At 35.9% G+C, this 17,596-nt stretch overlaps 1 protein-coding gene across 1 annotated transcript in view; it reads right to left on the bottom strand.

Annotated features, from left to right (window-relative positions):
- Window positions 1–2,491: 2,491 nt before the first annotated feature.
- ZNHIT6 (zinc finger HIT-type containing 6) overlaps window positions 2,492–17,596 on the bottom strand; it is a 52,533-nt gene continuing 37,428 nt past the window's right edge. The window contains exons 9-10 of the mRNA XM_082612780.1: window positions 7,036–7,160; window positions 2,492–2,676 (exon numbers count right to left, since the gene is read on the bottom strand). Of these exons, the coding sequence (XP_082468906.1) occupies window positions 2,642–2,676; window positions 7,036–7,160 (160 nt within the window). The 3' untranslated portion in view covers window positions 2,492–2,641. The remainder of the gene's footprint in view (window positions 2,677–7,035; window positions 7,161–17,596) is intronic.

Raw genomic sequence — 17,596 nt, forward strand, 5'->3', positions numbered from 1 at the left:
GGGAAAAAAAAATCAGGGTCAAGTATGGGAGGTGGAAAGATGGCTTCTTTGGTTCTTTGGACCCAGCCATGCCTGAATTTCCCGGTGTAGGAGCCAGTAAACTGCCCTTCATGCTGACGCTAGCTTGAGTTGAGTTTCTGACACTTGCAATTGAAAGATGATTGGTTAATAATCAAAAGTATACAATATCTACCTGAAAATAAACAACGCACTTTACTACAGTAATTTATGATTAAATAAAAGCAGAGTAGGTATCTTTACTTAATATTTAATGACTGATATGAAATCAGGTACAACACACTGTATATGCCAACCAAATTAAACAAAATGTATAAAGGAAACTGTTGGCCTCAGAGTTATGTGTTTAACATTTTACTATACATTGTGAAACCTGAATCCCATCACTTGCTATAGAGAAACAAATTGGCTCAACTATACTTAGGAATCTTAAATATTATAGTAACTCTCTTTAATTCATATTTATAATATGAACAGGTGCAAGTTTTGTTTACTGTAAATTTATGGCTATTAATCCCATATGTAATAATTAGCAATTATGAAAGGCCTATCTTCCCTTTGAAATCATTGTTTAAAAAAATAAAGAAGGCCAGGTGGAACTTTTCCCCTCTTAAAATGTGGTTCGTGAACAAAATGCAGGATGTTGAACTTAACATGGGTCAGGGAGTTTGTTTATTCATCAGAATTTGTCAGGAATCCAAAATGGTGAAGGCTTCTAAAAAAGAAATTGGGTTGTAATACTACAAACTTCTAGGGCTCTCAGTGAATTATTCTAATTCACCCCCTCCAAGCAGTTGACATGGTTATTCACTAAAACACATGTTTATTGTAAATCCTGTGGGAATAAATGTGCATATTAATCAAATGAGTTGATAGTTATGTTAAGGGAACTCTGCTAGTTAAATTCTTTCCTAAGGAATAGACTATAATAATTTAAAGTCTAATAGAATTCTAGACAATAGGGATGGTAAAGATGCATTAGATCATGTAGGGTTTTTTCCCTTTCGTTTTCCACCTGGGTAGGGGGAGGGAAAGTACAGGATAAATCCTTTGATTTTTGTCCAGTTTTCAATTTAAATTCTAAACGGATGGAACTCAACACTTTTCTTGGAAATGAGACTACATCATAACAGATTTCACTGTCAGGAAATTCCTCTCCACCCTGATATTCAGATCACATGTTCTTTTTGTGTTCTTTATCCCACTTTTCCCAATAACAATTCTATGACACATTTGATTCAATTCATTCTCTTTCTTGCCTGTCTCAAGAAGACAAACTTCACTGTTAAATTTTGAATTCCCATTTCATTGTCTCTCCAGTTATACTGTGCAAAACATAATTCTACACAAAGTTTTTGCTATATGAGGAGAAGATTCCTGAAGCTGCTTTAGGAAGTACATATATTTCTCAAATGGCAATGCCTTACTGTCTATGAGTCACATTTCCACTATCACTTTTATAACAAGGGTCTTTGTGCCACTCTTGTCTTTAGAGGCTCTTCTCATATATATGTACACCAAGTTACATATATCTGTGTTCTAAAAGTTTCTCCTACGCTCATGTTCTCATTATCCTTTCATATTTCTAATCTTTCCAAATCTCTTTAATACCTCTGGTTTCCTTTTGGTCTAAAACTTATTCTAATTGTAAACTAAAAATTAATTTCATTAATGTCCAATTTTGTCATTGTTTTTTTAACCATTAAGTGCACAGATGCAATACAGATGTAATAATCTTTTATAGACATATTGCAATTTCATAACTGTATAAATTCCAATAAAACTAGGAAACTTTAATTTTAATATGTGAGATCATAATGTATACAGAGCTGCCATAAGGTATAAATTAAGTCATGTATATACATAAATTCACACATACATTCCAGTAACACTTTGAAGAGTTCCAAGTGTTTTTTCTTTAGTTATTGCTAGATGTTTCAAAACACATCATAAAACTGCTCATCACAACACCCTGTGTGGTAATGACAAGAGTAGAGTGGGAATGGGATGAAAGGCACAGAATTCATAGTAAGACACAGCTCACTGTGTGAACAAGTAAAGCCAAATTCATGAGCACTGATGGTTCAAACAATGTGGAGCCACTGATTTTCTGAAATGAATATAAGAAATAGCAGTTCATAGTATTTAGACAACCTTTTACAAAGGACATCATACTGGGTGCTACCCAAGTATAAAGGACTCATCCAGTTGTCTCGAGAGGTTAAGTTACATATAATCCCAAAGATAAGAATAGGCAAATGATGGACCAGTCCTCCTGTGGCCAGATGGTCTGCCACATGGCCTTTCTGTTTAGTGAGGTTCCACTAAAGAGAACGCCAAGTTTGTGGCTGACACAGGTGATCCTTGGGTTTGGTCTTGCATCAAACTAACAAACAAAAAAATTTTCGGCCTACAGAATGAAGCATATTAAAGCCTGTGCCTTATGAGTCAATTTAAGAGGCTAGAAAATATATTAAAATTTTTTTTTTAAGACTGTTTAATTACTTTTCAGAGAAACAAAAAATTCCAACCACCAAGCAACAATACCCCCAAATCTTCCAACAAGGTCCTCTGCAATTGTCTGGGAATCTTCATGTTCTTCCTCCAAAAGAAGTGCTCAATTTTAATTGCCAATGTTCTTAGTAGATTCACCTTTCGCTGAAAAAAATAAGTAAACATACAGTCAAGTGTTTATGCTGTTTCTGTTTAGCCTGTTCTGTTTTCCCCTCTTCTCTCCTCCCTTCTGATGCATACCAACAGCACTGCTCATGGTGACAGACAAACCATGTCATGTCCCAGGCAGCTGGGATATACAATTCTGGCCACAATAAATAGAGAAATGATGTCTGAAAGTGGCAATTATATTTTGTGAGGTAACATCCTTCCTGACTCTGTGGAAGACTTGGGAATGGTCACTTCTCAGTGTGGGTAGGATCCGATACTTTTGCCACTGAATAGACCACTATTATCACAGAGGCTGGCCAAGTGTGGTTGGAATAAATTTTTTCCATGATTTTTTTTAAACTTAAAATTGAGGGTCAGTATATGTTGAGTGAATGTGGGCTGACAGAAGACTAGCTAATCTCCATCTCCTTCTTTTCACAGGAAAGAAGACTCAGAGCAGAAATGGAACTCCTTTAAAGGAGCTGCCTTGACTTCAGCAAGACTATGATTCACTAACTAAACTGAGAGTTCCTTGAGGATAGACACTGGACCTTTCTTTCCTATATCTATCCCCCCCAGGGTAGCATGTATGCTGAATCAATATAACTGTAAGTTACTCCAAATTTTAGGTTTCTTTTTTCAATTTGCAAAATGGGAAGCAGAGTAACCACACCACTTATTTCATGGTATAGTGAAGCTAAAAGGAAATAACACATAAACACTTTGAAAATGGTTAAGGTTAAAATAGAGATTATTTTGCTTGAGGCTTATAGCCCTTTATCTCCATTGTGTAGATAAAGAAAATAGAGCTCAGAGAAGCAGAGTGAATGCCAAGGACCCAGCTAATAAGAGCCGATGCCAGAACCATAAACTTGGATCTTGCCTCATATTCCAGTTGCCAAGTTCCTTGGGGTATGCCGATGGTACCTAGATGTACAATTGTACCAGCAACCAAATTGGTGTCCACTGAGTCCTTTTTATGAGGAAGGTACTGAAATAGGTTCTATCCAAGATATGGTCCTGATCCTTATGGAATTTCATAAACTCTAGCAGAGTCCTTCAAGTATCTCCAGGATATTACAAGTTAGTTGTTTTCTCCTCTGGCTTTCTCTGCACTTAAACCATTATAGAACCTATTGCACTGTGGCATTTACATGTGTGTTCTTGTGCCTGAACTCCATCCCCATCCCACTGCCCCCCCCACACACACACTGAAAGAGAAAGGAAGAAAAAGAGGGGGTAAGCAGGAGTGAGGGAGGAGAGAGGAAGAATGGATGAAAGGATTTATTGGCCCAAGAAGAGACTGAAGTGGGAATTCCCTGGAGGTCCAGTGGTTAGGACTCCATGCTCTCATTGCCAAGGGCCTGGGTCTGATCCCTGGTCAGGGAACTAAAATCCCACAAGCTGCATGGCGTGGGCAAAATCAAAAAAAGTTAAAAAAGAAGAGACTGATATGTAAGTAACTGCTATGATAGTATTTTCACTAATTCAAGTAATCATTTTTGGGTTGGACTCCTCAAAAGACAGAGATATTTTCTAATTTTGAGTTATATTAGAATAACAGAGACAAATATTCTGCTGGTATTTTAAAGTTAATGGGCTTTGTGCTGTTTGGCACTGCAGTTTGGGAAACACCTTTTCCTTTCGCTGCTTACTGAAGTTGCCCAGTTTTCTTCTTTTCATGGAAGTCCATTCTTTTTTCCTTAGACTGAAATGTAGGATGCTTCTATTGTGTCATTTAAATCTACCAGCTAACTTTGGCAAACAAGGACCTGTGAGACAAGTAACACCATTCTGAGCACTTCCCACTGGATTGATACAAGGTGGGTGAGCAGCACTCTACACTCTACACCTAGTGGGCTACCCTAACTGCTTAACCTTTTCCAGTCAACCCTTTTCATTCTGTAAAAAGCAAAAAGCAAGCAAACAAAACTTGTCTATTGCCCAGCAAAAAAGGCAGACGTTTGAAAAAATAAACTATGGCAATCTAGACTTATAACAAACATTATAACAATCATGAAGTGTGAAAAACAACTGAATTCCAGTCCAGAAACACATTTTTCCCAAACTAGAAGAGAGACACCTTTGCTATGAACTCAAGATCAAAATCCAACATTTTTGCCTCTGGAGAGAGAAAGAATTTCAAGGCTTTCCAAAGAAAATGCCCTGTTCTTATATAACCCTCCCCCTGCATTAAGGGACCACCCTGCAGAACATCCAACGCTGTGGGAATGTACAAAGAAACAGACAACTTGAAGTGCTTACACAAAGAAAAGCATCCACAGGAAGGCCTGGCATTATTTTTAAAGTGTGTGTATTTATGTGACAACACTGATATGGTCCTTAAAATCCTGCTAGATCCTCTTTGGTTCTTTGCCACAGCAGCCCTAAATGATCCTCTATACTGAAAGCACGAGTCACTTGAGCTTTCCGTAAATAAGCCAAACATCGTATACCCACCAAAAAATAGCAAATTTTACTTCATAAGGTTCCAAGTACACTACAAAAGTAGCCTTTTCTTTTTGCTTCATGACAGGAAGCCTTACTTCAATGTGCATTCCTAAACAAGGTGAAAGAGGAACTGTGTGTGCTGTGGTTATTTACACAGACAATGTTTGCTCTGGCTAGTAACCCACATTACTAAACAACTTTCCCTGAAACCAACATTTAGAGAGAGAGAGCTATGTGAATTATATTAAGGAAAAAATAAGGGTTTACACAGCTTTTTAAAAAAGTGAAATTGGTCATTTAGAACTGAAATTTCTAACTTAATTTGAGAAAATAAAAATGGATGTTCTCAAATTGTAAAAAATATAAAGTCAAGAATTAACCTAGGCTTCCTTGGTGGCACAGTGGTTAAGAATCTGTCTGCCAATGCAAGGGACACAGGTTCGAGCCCTGGCCCGGGAAGATCCCACATGCCGCGGAGCAACTAAGCCTGTGCTCCACAACTACTGAGCCTGAGCTCTAGAGCCCGCAAGCCACAACTACTGAGCCCACATGCCACAACTACTGAAGCCTGTGCACCTAGAGCCCGTGCTCCGCAACAAGAGAAGCCACAACAATGAGAAGCCCCCGTACCGCAATGAAGAGTAGCCCCCGCTCACCGCAACTAGAGAAAGCCCGTGTGCAGCAATGAAGACCCAACACAGCCAAAAAAAAAAATCAATCCATTCAAAATGTTAAAAAAAAAAAAAGAATTAACCTAAAGATTTAGAGACATATAATTGATTATTAGAAACTTGGTGTGTGCCAATTAAAAATCTGGTTTCACATTGTGGCACTGACAAAATTTTGGCCACTTAGGGAAAAAAAGTAATTCTCCTATTAACTTGCACAAAGAAAAAAAGCTATCATACACACATACAGAGAAGACCTTACAACAAAGCTTACTGCCTATTACAGTCCATAATGACTGTATAACAATAAAACCTGAACCACATATTTCAAAACATATTATTTTAAAAAATAGAGTTCAATCCAATCCAAGGATTCTATGGCCCTCTGGAGTTTGTTACAATGAAACTTGGTCTGTACCTATAACTCTTAGCTGAAAGTGCTATCTAATGGTTTTGAGTTAAGTAAGTAAGCTCTCTCTTTTTAGAAGTAATTTTAAAATTTTATTCATCCCTAGAATTTACATACTGAAACATAATTAGCTTAATCAGTAACTGCAGATATGGGTAAGTCACTTTATATACTAACGTTTTACATACAGCATTTCTGGTTTTAATAAATCCTCCCAATTCCATTACTCACCAAGGAGGGGAAAGTATCTACTTTTAAGGAATCACTAAAATGCCAAGGAATATAGCCAAGGAAACAAAATCAGAGAAAGTAAAACCAGTCGGTTTAAAAGAAAAGGAGATAAAGGGTCAAGGCAACGGCACCAGCTTATTCTAAATGCAGTCCAAATTTTAAACACAATGTTCCTTGAAACATTTCCCTTTTCTGTAAGGTAGAATACTAAAAATTTTTTTTAATCTCTCATTTTAGGAATCTCTAAAGAGTTTTAATTAGGGAGTAAATTTATCTGATCATAGGCAGACTGTTACTTGAAGACTATTACCTTAAAAAGACAAAAACACACAAAACTCCCAAAAGGCAAAGTATATCCTTTTACAGCCAGACATTCAAACCGATTCATTCATTTTAAGTTGATAAAAGCTTGCATGCTCTGAAACAGAACAGAAGCAACAGCTCAATCATATGGTTCTTTACAGTATTATCTGTAGTTACAGAGTAAATTCAGTTAAGTGTGTAAGTACAGTGGGAAAATATATAAAGACAATAATGTAATTGCTTCAGTTCACTAGAGTTATTTAAGCATTATGGGAACAAATTTACACTTACCTTGGTGAAGAACTTCCATGTCATTACTGTATTCTTTTAATACCACATGTAATGTTGGGTACTCAATGATCACTTTGTTCCTCAAATTGTCAAGGAGACTTTTGTCAGGATCCATTTCATAATATCTTATAGTAAAAAAGCAAAACAAAAATAAAAAATACCATTTTATTTGAAATTACTTGTAAATAAAATGAGTCCCTTACATTAAAAAATTTTAAATGGTGATGACATTAATTCAACAGTTATTTCCTTATAATATAGTAACTTTACCAAGAAAATCAGGTAAAAGAGCTATTATTATAGAGGTCCTAAAGCTAAATCAAAAGTATATGAAATAATTTGACATTAGGAAAGTTCTAGTCTCGGAAATTCTCAAGTCATTACATAAAAAAAAAAAAGTTTTTTTTTTTAAGTTGATTAAAGTTGCATGCCCCTAGCATTCTCCCTTGCTTGTTTTCTGAGGTAGGAATAAAGGGATGGAATTTCAGCTAGCTCACCAGGAGCTGCATAAGGGAATGTGTTGGCAAGTGACTATCATGTCACGACAAAGAGGAGAAAGTAGAGAACACCTTCACCAGTGTAGTGCAGAAGTTCTCCAACTTTTTTTCTCCATCTCTACCAATGACAGATGATATTCACATACAAAACATACATCCCAAGGGATGCCAGGCCTGACAGCTGGAACTCCACCCTTTCCCCTTCCACTCAAGAAATTACACTGGAATACCAGTCAGTGATCAAGAGTGAGGTTACCATCGGGATACATATGAATCTGCTGTAATTTTAAAAGTAAATCATACAAACTTTGATATTTCCTAATTAGTGACAAATTATTTGCACCATACCTTGCAGCTGACTCAGACATGTAGCACACTTACTAAGAACTCTTGGTATAGTGATTTCTCTGTGTTCTAAGTCTGTCCTGTACAATATTTTTCCAATAAGGGAAAGCAGAAGTGCTTAACAAAATGCAAAGCCAAGCCCATTATAAAAACTGATTTCTTTTTAAGAAGTGGGTGACAAATGAGAGGGCTGCAAAACCAAAACTTTACTCCTGTTTGCCTCACCACATGACCCACTCCTGGAATTAAATTCTTCATTTTAGAATCACAGAACATTTTTTATGTGGAAAAGAAACTTGAAATGCAAAATATTCAGTTTTCCTAAACCAGCCACCCTCGTGCCCATAGGCCACAGAGTGCATACATTCTTTTCCCTGTGTAATATAATACAGATGTGTTTACAATACTTTAAAAGTGTTCTTCCAGCATTCAAGGATTAAATGCATCACATTTTTTACACATTATTTCCCTTTGAAACAAGCAGTGTTTTTTTTTAAAAGTTAGCAGTGATTATACAAAAAAGAGAGAGGCTGAATTAGATATAAAAGTATAAAATTAACTTATAAAGTAAAATATAAAGTGGATATAACTAAATTTTTCTTAAGAGAAAGCAAGACTTGAATTTTCAAATAGGAACTTTTCAAGTGGTATCCTACAAACACTTGTAACAACTTATCTTCTGTGCATTTTAACTGACTCATAAGGCTTCTATTAAGAGACATTTCCCAAATCAGGGAATGTTTTCTATCAACACTTATTTCATTTTTTTCGTAAATAATTTTCAGTGTATACCTAATGTTTTAGGCATTTTATTTCTTTTTAAAATATTAAATCTTCGTTAAGCTTCTCTAGATTTCCAAAGCTGAAACAATTAAAAAAAAAATTCTTCAAAAGCCACATGGTAATCAGAACCTAATATTAATGCTGATATAATACAAAATATGATCCCAGCAGAGGAACATTCAGAGATTCTTAAAAATTACCATGTAATAAGTTATACATTATTTCAATCTTAAAACTATAATTAATTACACATTTTATTAAAAAAATTGGTCCCTATTTTATGTGCCATGCCGGCTCTGCATTTAGAATGTAAAGATTTATGTAAGAATTTATAATGAATTACTTTAAAATATTTCACTCAAATGCAGTGAAAATCTGGTATGTTGTGTGGTTTTAATGGGAACCACTGAATTTTATTTAGTGTTTACCCGAAGATGTTGTAAACTTCTAATCACAGCAATATTGCTATTGAGTGTCAATAAGCTTCAAGGCCTCAGCTTTCCAGTCTGTCACTTAAAACAGGTCAGACTTCACTAGATAATTTTTAAATGAAATTCTGAATTTCTCTGATTTTTCTACTAGGAGTGGTTACTCTTAGTCTACCATTAATATTTGCCAGTAATTAAGAAGTAAATTATGTAAACTGTTTTATAAAGAAAGGCTATTAAACACAGATGGGGTAACATTGTGTGGACATAGGGTTTAGTTAAAGGAAGCAGTAACTTTTAGTGGTTGCTTGGGTTTGGAGTCTAACACCGAGTTAAAGTCCTGGCTCCATCACTTACTGGTCTGCGATTCTGGACAAGTTACTTGACTCCTCTAGTCCCTAGTTTCCATTCTTGAAAGTGGAGATAACAACAGTATCATTTCAGAGAGTTATTATGAGGGCTAAATGATAAAACACAGAAACTGTTAGCTCATTTACTTAAGCCATGAACACAGTTTTACAGTTGTATTTACCTAAAATAACAACGCATTCTTACAGAAACTTTAGTTCAGGACAAAGTCACTGAACTTCTTCAGTAACAAAGAATGGCACTTCTTATGTAAGCACTGAAACACTTATTTGCCTTTTTATGCATTCTGCATTTTAAACGTAGTCTTACAACTTTCCGTATAACTTTCAGTTTTTTATTATTTTATATTACATTTACTTCCAAGAGGTACAACTACGTTGAATCCTCCTGTTTCCATTATCTTGAGGCAAGGTGTAGAGTCCAGCTTGGCACTGCCCAGAACATTTAGGTGTTAGCTCCTTTGCAAGTCATTAAGTCACTGAATCCTAAGGGGCAGCTTCATCTATTTTTGAAATTTTCAGGAACTCTGGTGTTCCCATTAGTAAAAGGGCTCTGCTACCACAAGACAAACTACTTGGGTTTGAAAGAATTAAGATACCAACATTTGTCTTTTATTTTACCCTTAGGGACCCTCTCAGACATTTCCTCTTGTTATTTCACTTGCTTTACTCTCACAGGCTCACTAGCTGACCCTGCTCCAGGCAGCTTCACAGGGGCATTGTAAGGGCAGCATAGCTCAGTAGGCTAAACAGGTGTTACAGTGTTTGACATCATACAAATAAAAGTTGTCTTGATACTCAAGGGTATGCTTTTAATCTTGGCTCTGTTACTAATTTTCAAAGAAACTGGCCAAGTTCTTGAACTTCTTTCTCTGCACTTCATTAGCAAATTAGGATTTATTTTTAACTTCCCATAACTCAAAAGGAGACAGAGAATAAAAAAAAAAGGAGTCACAAACCATTCTATTTCCCACCTGATCACTGGCACCCCTTAGATCATCTCCCCTTCTACCCCCTAATAAAACACTTAAATTAAATTTGAATATTCTCCAAATTTAACACTCTAATAGCAATCCCTAGGCCACAGAATTTTTTCCACTACAAAATAAGGTCATCTGATGAGGTGATCAAGATCCCTCCAGCTCTAAAATTGTACAAGTTTTGATATTTGTCTGCCAAAGGCAGCACTTAACCAATATTCCTAATAGTCGTTTGTATTTATTTCTTAACTTAGGTTTCTAGGTTAAAAGTGCAACTAACTGATTCCAAATGTACACAGTTGAATCTCTTGCTGTTTAAAAAACTTAACCTTAATATAAATCAGTTTACTGTTATCTGATAGCTAAACGTTTATAAAGTATGGCTCATCTTGGTATTAACTGAATTCAGTAAGGTTCCTGGGTGTATTATAAACTACATGTTTTAGACTCATACTTATCAAATTCCTTTAAAATAAGTAATTTAAAAGTACTAACTAAACTTATTTTAATAGAGCAGAAAGAGAACAGGTTAAGTGAACAAACTAGCTTCTAAAATCCAAATGAAAAGGAAGAAAGAAACCAGATTGTTAATGAAGACCCAGAATAGGAGAAAAAAGATACATACATTCAAACTAAAACATATAAATCAAACTAAGTACAGGGGTCAGAGAGTTTTTTAACTCTTCTGTTTACAAGTAAAAGGTATTATTTAAAATTCCTCCAAATACTCCTGTGTGACAATTTTTGCAACTCAGACTGTCCCCATCACATTAGAAGTAGATTGTGTCAAAGTTAAATTTTTTCTTACCTAATTTCTCTAGTTTTCATATTAAAAAAATAACAGTAACTGAATTAGTGGTTTGCTGCACTTTGTTTTGGGACTTTTATGTAATTTATGTAAATGTGTAAATGAGGGCTCCACATGCTTGACCTGGGGCACCAGTCATGAGTGGGGTAGCGCAGACACATGCCTCCATTCAGAAAGCTCTATGGGTCAGAAATGCGCCGGTAGATGATCCCATCTATTGATGACACAAAAGGTATGGGATGTGGTGAAATAAAGTGACTAATTACACATTTTAAAACATGCTTTAAAGAGGGCCTTACAAGGCTTTTGTTCTAGGTGCTATTTGTTCAGGCTTTCCTTATCTTCACTAGTAAGCTCAATTACTTTTAAATCCAGAAGGCTTGGGTTCCAATCTTATCACAGGTCCTTAGAAGCTGTGGCTCCTCAAGGGTACTCAGTTTTCCTCATCAGTATAATGATGGAAAGGTTATCTACTCATCAGCTAGCTTGTAAAGATTAAATATAACAGGTGAAAATGTTTCTAAAGTGTAACTTGCCAAACTGATATTAGTAATAAGACTTATACTTCAAAGGTAATTTAGCACCTTTAGCAGGGAAATAACATACTTATCAGGGATTATCTTCATGATCTATATGATGGACTAGTTAGCAGAAAAAGCATGAACTTTGAAGCCAAAAAGACCTGAGTCCAAATCCAGGCTTTGTAACTGTAGCTTGGTTTCTTTGGGCTAAGTCAATTTCTCAGAGCCTAAGATTCCTATCTTGTGAAGTAGAGATAGAGTATGTACTTCATTAGAATTAATGAATGTGAAAATGTGAACAGTGCCTAGCTTCATTAATCAATCAATTCCTCAAATATTTATTTAGTGTCTACCCTTACAGATAGTCTGCTAGGTAATGGAAGTTCATAGAAATAAACCCCACATTTTATTGGGAGTGCCGGTCAACAAACAATCACATTTCATAAGGACAAGCATCAGGACAGAAATCTAAAGCTAAGTAGATACTCAGTAAACCTTCTTTCTTGTCCCTTATTCACCTCCAAATGTTCTTTCAAATATTATAGTGCCTATAATATCTAGGCACTTCATTTGCTAACTCTAGCTCTCCTCCTCCTTAATTGGTTCTTAAAATGCCTCCTCCTCCATGGATTTTCTCCTAATTAACACAGGAAATTTTAATTAGCCTTACTCTTGTTAACAAAACATATGCTTCCTCTGGTGCTAGACTAAATGCAGGAGTCTGATCAGTACAGACTCTTACATTTTCAATCTTTATTAGGAAGTATCACTTTGGAAAATATGATCAGGTTCCTCAAAAAAACTTTTGCTTAAATGTTAGTTAAATAGTTCATGAATTAACTACACCATAGAATTATATTATTTTAGAGTTAGAAAGAACTTAATCTACTTTTTTTTGTCTTCCAGGTGAGGGCACTGAAGCCCTGAGAAGTATCTTACTCAGGGTTGCTCAAGGAGATGCAGAGTTAGGACTGTAAAGCCAATCTTTTGAGTTCTTCACTCAACTCTTTGCTTGTTTGCTTATTCCTCACTCAACACATATTTACTGAGGGAGGTCTACCATGTACCAGATGCTGTTCTAGGAACTGGGAATACAATGGTGAACTATTAGGTATTCACTAGAGATGAAAAGATGAAGGCTTTCTAGGAAGAAAGTACCTATACAAGGTAGAGGATATGGGAATACACAGAGAATTCATACAGTTTTGGTATGTATAAATTTCAGTGAGAGGTCTGGTTGAAAAGGTAAAGCACTTTGGCTAAAATGAAGTATCTGAATCACCTAGAAATTTCAATTAATTATGTCATTACTCTCTCTGAAGAGTATATAAAGTTAGATATAAATTATTATGTAACATAACTAGAATGGATAAATTTAGTGGATTAACATTAAGTGGAGGGTTAAAATTTATTTTCCAAGTTTTTAGAGAAAACTCTCATTTTATATTTTACATAATTCCCTTAATCAATAATCAAAATAGCACATATCTGAAATGAGATCATTACTATGGAAATTGTAGTCTTTATAATCTGTTAAGAATTTGACCATCATATCACTTTGGATCTACTTTTCAGTACAGCCTCTCAAATTAAATTTCTCAAGTTCACAGCAGCTGAAACTTCACTCACCCAGCTCTGCCAACTAGTAGAGCTTCAGCTTCCCTAGAGCTACCTAAGAGTAAACTTCCCTAGAGCTAAGTTTACAAGTCTTATCATAAAACTGCCTCAAGCAGAATGCCACATATGAAACCCATTCCATCACTGGATGTGTGATCTATGAGATGATAAAAGTATTTAGCACCCTGCTCTACATATTTTCTTTATGTGTGTGGACATTCTTCAGGTTGATTCTAACATTTTCTAGTCCTTAAATGATACCTTGCTTCCATTGTTCTAGAGTCTATGTCCAAAATGTGGCCAAAGGTTAAGACCATTTTGAGCATGTACTCATCCTGATCTTGATTCTCACTTTGGAAAACAATCAATAATCCCAAAGAGGGATAACAAAGAACTGGGGTTGGGTTCCACATAATCTAAGAACATGCACTGTGGTCATTTATGGCGCTGAGAGGCATGTGCTATATTGCAAAGGCTTTAGAGAGAGGTGGGCATAGGTTTGGATCTAGGCTTCACCAGTTAATGGTTACAAAGCTGCAGTCAGGGCTCTCCGTGCAACTAAACATATTTGTAATGTATAATGTATGTACAGCGTAACATAATTATAATGTATATAAAATGCTTAACAAAGTACGTGAAATACAGTAGAAGACATTCAATAAGAGGGTGTCATTAGGACTTCCCTGGTGGCGCAGTGGTTAAGAATCCACTTGCCAATGCAGGGACACGGGTTCGAGCCCTGGTCCGGGAAGATCCCACATGCCGTGGAGCAACTAAGCCCGTGTGCCACAACTACGGAGCCTGCGCTCTAGAGCCCATGAGACACAACTACTGAGCCTACGTGCTGCAACTACTGAAGCCCGTGTGCCTAGAGCCTGTGCTCCGCAACAAGAGAAGCCACCGCAGCAAGGAGCCTGCGCACCACAACGAAGAAAGCCCGTGCACAGCAACGAAGACCCAACACAGCCAAAAATAAATAAATAAATATATATATTAAAAAAGTATATATATATATTAAAAAAAGAGGGTGTCATTAATACTTATTATGTTCCATAAAGACATCCATCAGCCTCTAGATTTAACCCCGATTTTAAATGACCCTTGCAGCAAACATTTTTTTGTGTGTGTATTTGGCAAAACTTATTCAGGTTCTTCACACTTTTCTGCTTATACCTAACCTAAAATAATTTCAGAAAACAATGACACCTTTGTACATTTTAAAACAGACATCTGAAATTTCATTTAATTTCTTTACTCACAAGTTAAAATAGATATAAAGAACATAATTTATGGTGTAGTGAAAATATTGATGGTTTAGAATGAAAATGTTACATCACTCTTATAAAAATTCACTAGAATCTAAGTAAAATGGGAATGGTAACAGTATCATCAATTTAAAAACTGTATGAACAAGTTCTTCCTTAATAGTTAGAAATCTTTTATAGTTTCCTTTTCTCCTTGATTGTATTTCCATTCCAATTCTCCACAGAATTTTATCCTAAATAATGATACATTTATGCTTGAAAATCTTTTACTTATAGCCCAATCACACTTCTCTGTAACAAAAATGTGTGTGTAAGCTAAAAATTTAATTTTATTATCTATGACCTTAAGGCTTTAAATGTTAAAGTTTCTTCTGGATTGAATAATTATTAGTAGTACAAAACTGATCAAAACACAAATATATTACAAACATTTATAGTAAAACTTTACTGGAAATGCATTTCTTAATGTGATGGGTGAGTGCTGATGATGGCATCTTCTACTACATGCAAGGCTGTTTACAACTGACTCTTAGATTAAGCGATTTCCCCCATTTATCTCTGCAGAACTCATTACTAGAATTAAATTCCAGAAGGAAAGCAAAAGAAAGTTTAAGTAATCTCATCTAGAGAGCACACTGCTGTTATTCACTAACCCTTCCTTCATCACAGTTATTTTCAAGGGATCTAACTAAAAGGCAGAAATGGTCTCTGGCTATTTACATAAGACAAGGCATCTGAAAGTAGTTAATGCTGTTCTTAGAAATTCTGGAATTCCTTTAATGTTCTCTGACATATATTTAATTCTGTACCATTATTATCAAAATAATCTTAACTTCCAAGGTCTTCAGTTCTAATGGCAGGATATTTTTTTTAAAAATCCTAACTTTTAACATATATATTATAAATTTCCTATTTAGAGTATCTTTAAATATACTTTTCAATCATTCTCTGTAAGCCTGAAATAAGAGTTAATTTTCTACTTCCAGTTCAATTAGGCAAAGGGTACAGACTAGTATCTTTAAGGATGTAGAAATTTGACTTCAAAAATTCATCCTAATATTAAATGACATATTTCTTTACACAACTTCAACAACTCAACTGAATAAACATCTACCAAATATTTGTTATACAGAAAACATGTTAGACACTTGTATGGGATTCAAAAATGTCCTCAAGGATTTTCATCCTCGGCAGTGTTTCTCAAAGTGTGGTCCCAGGGATAACTTATATCAGGGTCCCTCAGGAGGCAGAGACTTTAACAAATGCAGGTTTCTGGGTACTAGGTAAGACTGACTGAACCAAAAACTCTGAGGGTGGGCTGAAAATCGACATTTTCATCTGTCCTAGATAATTATGATGGACACTGAAATCTGAGAAGCAATGTTCTGAGAAAAGAAATACAGGTTAAATGATCTTGAAGAGATGCTTATGGTAAGGTAGCAAAATTGGCCAGTAGGGTATGGGCTAGGTGAAAGGCAAGGAGAGACCTGGCAGGACTACGAGGTGAGGCAGGCAAGAGACTAGACTCTTAAATCAACAAGGCTGAGAGGTGGTATCGTGCAGGCAGAGTTGAGATTCTAGGAAGTCAGAATCTGAGCAAGTAATGTGAACTGGGAGGTCACTCTGCTTTAAGGCAGAAGGGGGTCTTTGCTTGCTGGTGGGTGGGTGTTAGCAAAAGTCAAAAAGACGTCAGGTGGGTCTTACTTGAAGCCTTTAGAGAAACCAATTTATCTAAAAGGGCGTAGGAAAAAGTGTCTTACCTCTTAACTTCAGAGTCAATGATTTTTAAATATTTCATGTTACAGATCCAAAGAAAGTAAAGTAACCTCAGTTTTTTATTTTAAAAAAATCCTCTCAGCACGGAAATAAAATTATCCAAAAGAAATAGCTCGTTCTTTTGCTGGTTGCCTTTTTTAAAAAAAGAAAAAAGTGTTCCAAAATTATTAACTACAACCAGCACAGCAGGAAACAACTAATAGAACCTGCAAGGATTTACTATTTCTTTTTGGAATGTGATATAATCTTACTCTGAAGGGAGCTTAGTAATAAGGGATTAGTATGGAAAGGCCATTCTTTTTGAAAATAACGTTCGAGAAAATGATGCCACTTCTACTTGAAACTCAATGTGCCCTAAGCCTCTCCAGGCCTTACCTTCATCTCTCAGAAGACAGATCCATGCCAGGTACCCCAGTCACCTTTACTTCATGTCTGTTTTCTCCGCTACAACAGAACTGTACCCTACTCAGTCTTGTATAAACCCCAATTTTTATTTATATGCCTAGGAGAGTAAATGTGCTTAATTAATGGCTTTTGAGTAAATTTGGAAAGAATCATCCCACAATAGCTTAAACCACATCTTTATCAAAATCAGGATCTTATATAAACATCAAAGCAGCAAAGTAAACATAAAAAAGAGAAAATGTATCTGAATTTCTTCATGAAAAATAAATGATTCCGGGCTTCCCTGGTGGTGCAGTGGTTGAGAGTCCGCCTGCCGATGCAGGGGACACGGGTTTGTGCCCCGGTCTGGGAAGATCCCACATGCCGCAGAGCGGCTGGGCCTGTGAGCCATGGCCGCTGAGCCTGCGTGTCCGGAGCCTGTGCTCCACAGCAGCAGAGGCCACAACAGTGAGAGGCCCGTGTACCACAAAAAAATAAAATAAAAAAAAAAATAAATAAATGATTCCATTAATGAGTAAAATATAGGTCTAAAATTCAATAGATTTGAAAAATTACAATTAAAGGGACAGTATCGAAGCTAGGAGTATTCTAACTTGTCAGTAATAACTTAAGTTAGCAGCAATACAATGGCTGTCTCTGATGGTGCCTGGTGTTACCAACATAGGCTTTTCTGCTTCAAAACACTCACTTACTTTCTGAGAACAGAAAGCTGGTGAGAAATGATGTAGCAAGAGGGTACCTTACATGAATTCTCCTCCACTGGGAATG

The sequence above is a fragment of the Mesoplodon mirus genome, assembly GCF_964341445.2.
Source record: "Mesoplodon mirus genome assembly, chromosome: 3".
Classification (NCBI taxonomy): domain Eukaryota; kingdom Metazoa; phylum Chordata; class Mammalia; order Artiodactyla; family Ziphiidae; genus Mesoplodon; species Mesoplodon mirus.